At 37.5% G+C, this 11,113-nt stretch overlaps 1 protein-coding gene across 6 annotated transcripts; it reads right to left on the reverse strand.

The window, feature by feature from the left end:
• Positions 1 to 89: 89 nt before the first annotated feature.
• Positions 90 to 10,839, reverse strand: mideasa (mitotic deacetylase associated SANT domain protein a). 6 transcript variants are annotated; one of them, XM_089118605.1, is made up of 14 exons: positions 10,332 to 10,836; positions 9,091 to 9,216; positions 7,632 to 8,990; positions 6,051 to 6,287; positions 5,253 to 5,565; positions 4,387 to 4,453; positions 4,164 to 4,306; positions 3,959 to 4,062; positions 3,678 to 3,753; positions 2,571 to 2,659; positions 2,323 to 2,445; positions 2,071 to 2,178; positions 1,697 to 1,905; positions 90 to 342 (listed from the first exon to the last, which is right to left on the reverse strand). In XM_089118605.1, exons 2-14 carry the CDS (start codon positions 9,193 to 9,195, stop codon positions 108 to 110), a joined length of 3,168 nt encoding a protein of 1,055 aa, XP_088974731.1. In that variant the 5' UTR covers positions 9,196 to 9,216; positions 10,332 to 10,836; the 3' UTR covers positions 90 to 107. The 6 variants fall into 6 exon arrangements, with proteins under 6 accessions (XP_088974731.1, XP_088974728.1, XP_039547976.2 ...); XM_089118602.1 differs by having other exon boundaries at positions 1,697 to 1,908; positions 10,332 to 10,835; XM_039692042.2 differs by having other exon boundaries at positions 1,697 to 1,908; positions 9,135 to 9,216; positions 10,332 to 10,834.
• Between the last annotated feature and the right edge of the window lie 274 nt (positions 10,840 to 11,113).

The following is an 11,113-nucleotide window of genomic DNA, read 5'->3' on the forward strand; positions in this document are numbered from 1 at the left end:
TTTGGTAAAAATAAAAAGACAAAGGCACATCATCCACTCACTGTTATCATTTCAAACATCACAACTGCCCCATTTTTGGTACCAACTGGTACTACAGAAGTAGTTCCTCAATGCCAGTCCTCATCCAGCTCATCATCTGGCTCTGCTGAGCTGTCCTCAGCTCCACTACTCTCTTCTTTCTTTGTTCCTTGTGCCTCCTTCATCTTTGCTAACTCTAGCATCTCCTGCTTTGCCTTAGCCACTCGCTCGTCCTCTTCTCTTTGGCGCAGAGCTGCTGCCTTCTTCTCCTGCTCGGAGTGACTCTTCATGTGGGCACTCCTGCTCTTCACTTTATAGAACACCCTATATATACACACAAGGACATCAAATTAAGTACAAGGATTGCTTAAAATAAGAAACTGCTATATATATATATATATATATATATATATATATATATATATATATATATACACACATACACACCTAAAACCATTGGCTAGCTGTGGGGATTTCTAAAAGGATGAGCAGACAATGAGAAAAAAAAAAAAAAAAAAAGAGTAAAAAGCATCTGCCCTTAAAGGGATAGTTAACCCAAAAATATAAATACTAAGACTTCCATTCATCTTCGAAACACAAATGAAGATATTTTAATGTAATCTGAGAGATTTCCGTCCATCCATTGCAACTACCATTTTGAAGCTTCAAAAAGGTTATGAAGAGATCATAAAAAATAATCCATATGAGAAATTTTCTGAAGAGACAAGATTGCTTTATATGATGAATAAATTGAATTTAGGCTTTAATTCACATGTCTGTTATGATAAATGGAGTTCACTTGATGTGCAAGAACCAATGAGGTTTATTCTCCTGTGTTACAAGCACGTTTGAGCTTCCGCAAAAACCAATGACGTTTGTTCTCGCGCATCAAAGCAAGTACGATTGAGCTTCTGTTTATCTTCGCTGATAAAAGCATAAATTCAATCTGTTCATCATGTAAAGCGATCTTGTCTCTTCAGAAAAAATTTGGACTAAACCTCTCAATTCATATGGATTAGTTTTACAATCTCTTAACTTTTTAAAACGTCAAAGTGGTAGTTGCGTAGCTGTCATTGAAGGGACAGAAATCTCTCAGATTTAATTTAAAAATCTTCATTTGTGTTTCAAAGATTAACAAAAATCGTATATATAAAAAAGAACATATATATAAAATTAGTTAATGATACTGAGATTGACATATTTATATATTAAACAATTTGGAAAATATCCATCTAGATGTAATATTACCAATACATTTAATATTAAATATTAAAATATGTTGATAGATTTATATAATAATATTAATACTGAAATACTGAAAGTAATATTTCAGTGTCTGAATATCAAATCCCCAGTTAAACTGTTTTGAAGAGCAGAGATAAAGAGAATCCTCCCTCTTATTCTACTTAGATAAGATGTACAGTACAAGAGTAAGATTAACAATTTATTTTACAGTCCTGGTCCCCATGTACATACTATGTATTTATTATATTAATTGCAATATCAGGGTTATAACTAGGTACTAAGTACACTGAAAGTACACTTAAGTGCACATACTGTAAACCAAAGCCCTGGAAGAAAATGGTTCTCACTGTCCTTTGAGGTAAATGCAACTAAGACAAACTTGCTTAATTTTCAGAGTAAAAATTCATAGACCAGAATATACAAACTGACTAACCTACTGCACTTTTTGCAAGGGAAAATGCCCTCCGGCTCTCCCTGACTTTTGTTGACGGTTGAGGTCCTGTTTTTCTTCCCGGTATTGTCAGAGCGAGGCTTCGGAGGTGCAGGCGAAGGAGTTTTGAAGGAGGGTTGAGTTGCTGGCATCAGGCCAGAAGACTCTTTCGTAGAGCCATTCTTTAGGTCCTCATGAGCCGCGTCTGCCCTCTTCTGGATGAGCCAGTAAATACAACCATGCAAATAGAATGAGATACTTCTTTGGCTAAGACAAGACATTTAATATTCCAACCCAGAAAAACATGACAAAGTCTTTATGATGTATTTACTATACGTTTATACAAAGAGGAGTATGCTTTCGCTCCAAATACTCACATTCTCATTGTCCTGAAGTGTCTTGGTCACATCTTGAAGACGCTCATCCAAATGATATTGTGTTCCCTCCTGTTGTTTACTATCATATTCTTCCTCTTTCACAACCATCTATGTTGGAGATGAAAGAACAGAATGTTTAGTTATTTTAATTATAAATGATTTTTTTAGTCCGGTCTCACACTTGGATCCCACTGTACATGTGCTATAAAGTCAAAGACAATGACAATGTCTAACAGCAGTAACAACTTTTACCACAGGGAGGCTTTCCTCTGGGTCTGAAGGTCCATATGTAAAAGTCCCATTACGACCAACCCTTGCTTGGTTCTTATAAGTGTAGTAGAACTCCACACACTGTGCCACTGTTTTAGTCCTCACCTGCCAAAACAGACAGATCAACAAAAACACAATGTCACCTTAAAAAGGTATTTTAAAATATATTTATTTACTTAATCTGGATCAATATATGACCAATAATACAATAACCAAAAAAGACAGCATACCAGTTTTTGCACTAAGAAGAAATCTTTCCTGTAAGCAGAAATTCCCTTGTTGAAGAATCGTTTTTCATCCACAGTCCAGCAATCTGATCCTGTCAATATTTAAGGAACATTACTCTTGTTATACACCATAAAAAATTACAGAGTATCTGCTGGATTGCAATTGCAATAATTTAACAATCCAAAAATAACTGCGATTAATATTTTCGGTTTAACAGTTAACGCGTTTAACAGTTAATGTAGCATCCTTTGGCTAGCTGCTAGCATTACAGTTTGTGTGTAAGAGCAAAATTGTGTAAATATAGCAGTATCACAAGGACTGACCCTCACTTAAAAATACTGATGTCAAATGTTTCTTCTTTTAATTTTTCTTATTGTGAAAATGAACGTGCAAAATAAACTTAAGGAAAACAAAAACCTGACTGCTCTTCATCAAACAAGAGATAGCTGGTTTTGTCAGAGAATTAAACATTATATTACTATACAACACACTATATTATATTAAAGGCACAGCTAAATGTGATATTTATTATGATGGGTTTATATGATCATTAGACCTGTCATGATTATTAAACAACCATCTGGTGGCTGTTATTTGATGTAGAGTAACCACAGATATTTCAGACAAACACTCTTTTAGAAGTCACAATGTAAAGACATAGACCAAAACAGCAATGCCTTCACCTTCTTGCTGAGAAATATAATGCAGCTTAAAGAGACTAATTAATCGTCATAATCAAAATTGTTTCTTAGACAAACCAAGACAGCCCTAGTGGAGTTTGTTTTAAGTTCATTTAAATTAAAGGTTGTTTCAATATTATCCTGTAATGTTGAAAGGCTATTAATTGTTTCATCCCGAGAAATTGATCGAAAAAATCTAATTAATAAAGTCACCATTAGCAATATTTGGTATCACTGATGCTGGCCTTTATTAATAGTACTTCGTAAAAAAGATGTCATTAAACAAAGATTTAAAATGTCTTTATTTGTTTCTGCATTAATTTTGAGATTCAGTATAAAAAGATTTTAATGTTAGGTGTGATTAGTTTCAGAAAAATGTGTGATTAATTAGTTTTTAGCCCACATACGTTTCTGTAATTGAGTTTCTACCTGCATAGTGGTAGTTTGCCAGATGGTGGTTCCTGGAGAAGATGGGATTCTTCATCATCATCATTTCCAGAGCTTGCTACAGAGTCAAAACAACATTTGTTGTTTCTCCAGAAAACATATTTATGCATCAAATACAGTGGCTCCAGTAAGTATTTGGACACTTTTAGACATACAACCGTTCAAAGGTTTAGATTTCACATTTTCTGCTAAAATATTAAACCGCACAACTCATTTCAAATAAGAATGATTAGAAACAACTGTGCATTGAGGATTGTGCTCACCATAACATCGCCTTTACACTCGTGCAGGCAGTGCATTGCTAGCTCTGGGTTGGTTCCTCCTCCATACATGACACTGGAGCAGACCAGGTTCATAAGGTCATCAACTGGAAAATAATAAGGATTGGAATGAAAATATGTGAGTATGTTTGTGTTATATGCATTTGGAGAACATTAGCTATATCAATGCAGTCTAAAGACAAGTTACATCTTGTATCCTGGGAGGCCGTAGAATCAGCCTCTGAAATAGGGAGCCAGACCAAAGTTGCTTTATGCTGGTCCTTTAGGGCCAAAGTCTGATCCCATAGTTCTGGAATCTCTGCCTGATACCGAGAGCCGATGTTTATGCGCCTAAACATGCAAGAGAGGGAAAATATGTCAGATAAATGGACGGTGATTGTGATAAATAGCTTTTTTGAGTAAGTGCTCACGGTTCTAGGCTGACAGGCGTTGCTTCTCCAATCAGTGGGAGTGCAGGAGGACTGATATCAGAACTGCCTGAAATGCAGAAAATAATGTCAGCAAGAGAGATTAATCATGTCAATATGATGAACTACCAGTACACAGTTCATCTACACTAGGAATTAATAAGTAAGAATAAACATGAATAAACAAATAGTGAAAAAGGGCTTTAAGTGTAAATGAACATGTTCTGTAACGTGGACGAACTAATACAGCAACACTACTTTTTTTTTTTTACAAAAACGTTTGTTAACATTATTAGTTCATGACACCAAATGCATTTTGTCCAACTCATGGACAAAACAAGTTTTATTTTTACATATACTAATAGATTTTTAACATTCCGTTAATTAACATTAGTTAATGAATTATATAAACTAACAATGTAAATTAACATTAATTAAAAAGATAAATAAATGCAGTAAGAATGTACAGTTTATTGATACTTAATAATACCCAATAAATGATAACTTCTAATTCATCTATTAACAAGTACAGTATTTATAAACAATCTAATACTGACGGTAAAAATGAGACACTTTACAATAAGGTTACATACATTAAGATTAGTTAGCACAATTACCATGTTAATAATTAAAGTATTTTTCATTATTGGTTCATTTATAATTATTTCTAAATATACAAACATATTTATACCATTAAAAGTTGTATGTTAACATAAATGAATGCCAACTATCAATGAACAATAGTGTGTTTATACTGTAAATTAACATTAACATGAATGTAAATTTAATGTTAACATTAAACGTTAATGCTTAGAACACTGTTGTACATTTTTACTAATAAACATACAAAAATGCAAGGTGGAACATACTTGTACGCAGCAAGCTTCGTGTGTTGCTTCGGGGTGTGGATGGGGGTGGCAGGATCTGGCTGCCTGCTGACATAGAAGAGAGGAACAGAACAGAGTACAGCCCAGAGCCTTCACGCACAGGTGAAAGAATGGGCGGAGGGGTGTACGGCGGGATGATGCTGGCATGGTCTGGCAGGCGCACTGGGGAACGCAGATTGCTCTGGTAGGGGGTGATGCTGGAGTAGATAGAAGGGGCGATGAAAGTGCATGGCTGAGGTATGACCAGAGGCTCAGGTCGAGGGCGGCGCCTGGATTTGTCCTCTTGCCCAGTACCCTGATTGAAACATAAATGGTAGAAACGGCTGAAAATTCTGTCATCATATTTTCATACTGCTGAACACAAAAGAAGATAATTTTAAGAATGTGGGTAACCAAACAAGTGACAATAGCCATTGACAGCCATTGTGACAGCCAATGGCATAGCCATTGTTGTCATTGACAAGTCTGTCAAGTTTGGCTTGGTTAGTCGGGGACACTTAATATTCAGCAATATTATTGATTTGACTGCACTGACACTACTAGATGAGAACTGAACTTGGCTGGTTGATGGCATCGCTGTTTTCTGCAGAGCTGCTTTATGGCTGAATTGAACTCATTTTAAAATGTATTAACCTTACACAGTTACTGAACCAACACTGAACTGACGTAAACTGAATAGTGACACTATTGTCTTTTTTAGTGATTCTTTCCAGCATAATTGAATTCTGTTTAAGGACTATAATATAAATAAAGCTGACTTGACTTGATAATAACCTGTACCTGGAAGAAGCTCTCGGATGCGGAGTTCTTTAATGAGTGCCGGCGAGCTACAATAACAGAGGGCTTGTGATCAGGCTGGTTCTGTTGATGTGAAATCTCGGAGGGATTCCGAACATTATCCATCTGTGCCCAGTTGCCCTGCACTTCCGTTTTGGTTTGACCTCTCCGAACTGGGACCGAGACTGGGATGACTAGAGGGGCCATACCAGCTGGTCTACCAGGGGTAATGTCCTCACACTATTAAGAGAAGATTAAAAAGACAGAAGTAAATATAAATGGAGAAAAAAAAAATCAAGGGATAAAGAGGCACAAATAAAGTTAATTGTGTGTAAGCATTAAGCAACCTGCAGAGTTTAAGTGAGTCACAGAACAAGATGGTTTATGCGATCTTAAAAACACAGTTACAGTCCATGTTTTTAATACTATTAAGTCTATATTTAAGTCTATTTCCTGTTACATAGAAGAATCTGAAAACAGTCCATTATATTTAAAGAATAAATTTATACCATAAGCTTTTTTTTTTTTTTGTGAAGTTTGGATTGGATAAATGTTAGCAAATAGTGCTTGGTGAATCGGCCACTCCCAAATTCAACAAAGGATTTTGAGAGAGTGGAATGTGAAGGTGTGCAGACATGCAGCTGCTCACCAGACTGCTTCACTATGCTCACTAACTCCAAAACCTTTACTGCACAGTATACTGTGTGCGTATATGACTGGGGAAGCTTGGTAGCAAACACTACTATGAGCCAAGTTTGTACTGTAATATTTACTTTACAGCTTGATTAGTAATAAAGCGTAATAAAGCGAGTCAGCAGTGGAAAATTTTAAGGTTTTGAATAAGCCAATTCATAAGCTTGTTTAAACAACAAAAACAACTTAGTAGACCATCAAATCAGCAAAACATCCCATAATAATTTTGAAGGCATACAATACTGTTCAAAAGCTTATGCTCAGTGAGATATTAAAAAAAAAAAACGCATCAAGTTTTTTTAAAACATATTTAGCATAGAATGAATCCTCAAGGATCATATGACACTGAAGACCGGAGAAATTATGCTGAGAATTCAGCTTTGCCTTTACGGGAATAAATGACATTTAAAAATATAAATAATTATTTGAAATTGTAATCAAATTTCACAAATAAATTATTATATGTTCAACAATATAATTATCAACTTATTTTAAAAATAATAAACATCTTAATAACACCAAACTTTTGAATGGTTTAATTGGTCAATAGATTTCCTAAGAAAGTTTAAACATTGAGGCATTATTAAAAATGACTGTTTATTTGAGCAACCTGCAACTGCAACTGCAACAGCGGCACAACCACTGTTGGATTTGGGGGTGGGCAAAACTATCAGTTTGTTGGACCAATGGCAGGAAGGGAGTGTACTCAAGAAACCTTTTTGAAAACAATTAATATATTAGGAATTTCGTTTGGTGACTCAATTGGCACTCGTGAATGTATTAAAAGACATATACAGCCCAGTATGTTCCATTTAATATTAGAAGATATTTCTACTATTCCACTGTTGTAAAATTAGGCTTCAAATGGATTTCCAAATGAATTGGGGTCACCTTGGCTGGCAGAAATTCCATCTCTGAAGCCTTTTGAGCAAGAGTCTCAAGGTTGATCTCCTTAGAGGCCCTCCGCCGTCTCTGAGTGCTTTGAATGACCCCCACTGTGGGTCCTTGGACTCCACCAACTCCTCCATTCTGAGAAGAAACCTTGTCCTTGGAGGGCTGGTCGCCTTGAGGAGAGACGCCATCTTTAGAGAGTCGCCGAGAGCGGCGAGGGAGGACCTGTCGTTTAGTTTGGGTATCTTGGAGGTCTGGAGTGGGCTCTGCAGCGCCAGATTCCTGGTAATTTGATTCCTGAGGAACAAGATGTTGTGGTTGAGGGACAGTGACCTGGGTCTGACTCAATTCGATTTTCACCTGAGCGCTGGGAAGATCCTGTGACTCAATCTCTTGTTTGACTCGCTGCTTTTCTATAGACTCTAGGTGTTGAAAACCTGGTCCATGCTGCTGCAGTTGCTGCTGCTGAATTTGTTGTAGCTGTTCCTGCCTTTTCTTCTGGTGGTACTGCTGTTGCATCTGATGCAGCCTTTGCTGCTGCTGGATTTGATTCTGCTGCTGCTGCTGCAACTGACGCATTTGCTGCAACTGTTGCATCTGGTGTTGACGATGCATCTGTTGCTGTTGCAACTGCAAGAGTTGCTGTTGTGATTTCGGCTTCTCGTTGAAATTCATATTTAAAGATGCATTATTGCCTTGGAAGACTTGTTGGAAACCAGTTGCCTGCGGCTGCTTGGTAGGTCCAAATGCCAACTGGAAGGGTTGCAGAGTGGAATCAGTCATATCGTGATGCATGCCCTGAGGCTGATATTGGAGGTCTGCAGGCATGTGACCTTGTTGGAGAGCCTGGAATTGAGCATGATGCATGACTGCCATCGTGTGATGGTCCCAATCCGCCCCAGGAACGTGAGACGTGTCTGTGTAGGACTGTGAGGAACCTGGTGAAAGCTTTTCCAACTTCATAGCCTCCATCTCATGACTTTTGTGAAAGGCCCTTGGGTCATCTATAGCACTAAGAGAAGGGCCAAAGTTCTGTGGCCACTTCATGTTCGGGAGGCCCTGAAACCAAGTCGAGGTCTGCACTGGGTCCTGATGCACCCACTTCACTGGTCCCGACTGCTGAAAATGCCCTCGGACCGGATATCCTTTATCAGATTTGAAAGCGCCCTGGACTTCGGGGCTAGAATCCACCAAACCCTCTGGACTGCTGTGAGTTTGCTCCAAGGAAGGGGCTCCCACGTTGTAGAAGAGATCTCCTGAATGCTGCATTGTTTCACCAATGGCTTCAACATTCTGCTTGCTAATGCTGTTTATGGTTCCTCTCTGGTGTGGAGAAAGACTCATGGCAGTTGTGTAAAACTAGAAGACAAGCAAAAACCCAGGGTATTCAGTACTTCAGTTTTAAATAACCCTAATTAGGTTTAAACAAGGCTGGAGTTAAATAATAATAATGTTTTACAGAGCAGAGTGCATGGAGGATTGTGTGGGGTCTAGGAGCCTCACCTCCCCACTTGCTTCTAAACTGCAGTATAAAGGTGGTGTAAATATTTAAAACCTCAGTCATTCCTCAGTCAAGGGAAACGTTCTAAAAAGGAGAGAAAGACAAATAGATAGGTTTGGAAATCAGTCACAATAGGAGTATAATGTCGTATGCATTCTACACAAAATAAAAGGGGGAAAAAAGTCAAATAGGCCAATGCCATGACACTCATTTAATTTTGTCCAGATTCATTACATTATTAAAAAATATATATACATTAAAATGCTATTCATACAAACAATTACTTGCACACACCTCTTCTATGATCTAAGTGAGTGTGAGCAAATGCAACACTTTGTTGGGATCACTCAAGTTTCTCAGGGATACGCAAACCTTTTGCAAACAAATGCAAAATCATTGAAATGTTTTCTCCCATCATCAAGGGGACAGATAAACTAAATAATAAGAGATCATTTTAGTTTTTCTTAAATTAAAATTCATTTAAATATATTTTAAAGGGACATACAGTATGTTAAATGTCAGGGTGAAACAAATCCTTATATCATAATGAAGATAAATATCTTATTATAAAATACAAAAAAGTTGAACCAAATGCCAGTGTTGGCCCCCGAATAAACATCAAATCTCCACAGAAACATTAAATAGAATGATTTGTCAAGCAAACTGAAACTTCAGATCACCAATTACCAAACTAACCATAACATACTCACGATTGACAGGACACCAAATCTGCAAATTCCGTATGCATACCATTAATTAATGGCTATTTGGCAAGACTTGAGCATAGAGAAGGAACATATTGGTCAAAAACCAGGAAACCTGACAAACACAAATGCAGAAGGCAACAGCAGACATGCACAGGAGGGAGGGGCATTAAAATTGCAATGCAAGACAACAAGAATTACAGGAAGTGAAGAGGGAAAGGGAGAGAGAGAGATATGGAGAGTATACAGGAGAGAGAGAACAAGCAGAACTACTTTTCAAACCATTGATGACCTCTCCCAACCCAGAAATCTCGGTGAAAACATTTGTTATAACAAAATATAAGTATAAGTAATGTTGCACAGCAAAGCACACTGTCCTACATACCTTCTCTGTAAGACTGCAAATAAGTTTCAGTATTTGTGCATTTTGCTCCTTGGTGATTATTGACTTGCTGAACGAAATATGAAAGCAGATTAGAACTGTCGCGTACTTACACTGTTGCAACATGGCATTGACGTCCTCCTTCCTTCCTTAGTTTTGAAGTTCGGATAACAGCGCCTTACAAAAACAGTTCAAGCCCTGGGCAAAGTCAACAGCGTGCGTGCTTGGCCATAAACACATACTACAATGCAGTCTGTCGTAAACGCCTAGACGTAAGTGCGCACATTTGATGATACGCTAAAATACCGTGTCATTGCATCGAGAGGCCTTTCTAACTAGTAGGCTGCCAAATTTAACAACTTTTTGTATCCGAACACGTTTGAACACCTCGATAGTCACCAAACCTGTTTTCCTGTTTACATTCTTTCTGCCGTATAAGCGCAATTTTACCAATAGCCTACTGTTAGCAGGATGCGTAGTGTTCGGGGTCGGATCCTCTTACAATAATAAATCCATCAAAATTATTTATCAACAAAACAGTTCGCACCCACGCAACCAATCAGCGTGTTTCGGATTAAAGGCGAGGCGACACAAGGCGCAAAAGCGCACACTGTGATTGGACGGAAGGAAGTTCTCGCACACTGCTGGAATGGAATGTCATATTTTATTACTGAGATTAACACTTATATTTCCATATCTCTTTAACTTTTACTGACAACGAGATATACAACAGGTTGTGTTGAAAGTACCGGCATTTATGTTAAAAAGAAAAGAGACAAAATCTCAGTGCTGTATATAATTTTAAACAGCCTTAAACAGTAATTGTAACTTTGTTATATGCTCCTTACCACAAAAATGTAAGGATTTAACAAACCCAAAGCAACGAGAAGCCAAG

This window comes from Pimephales promelas, chromosome 13 (assembly GCF_988280905.1).
Source record: "Pimephales promelas chromosome 13, fPimPro1.hap1.1, whole genome shotgun sequence".
Lineage (NCBI taxonomy): Eukaryota > Metazoa > Chordata > Actinopteri > Cypriniformes > Leuciscidae > Pimephales > Pimephales promelas.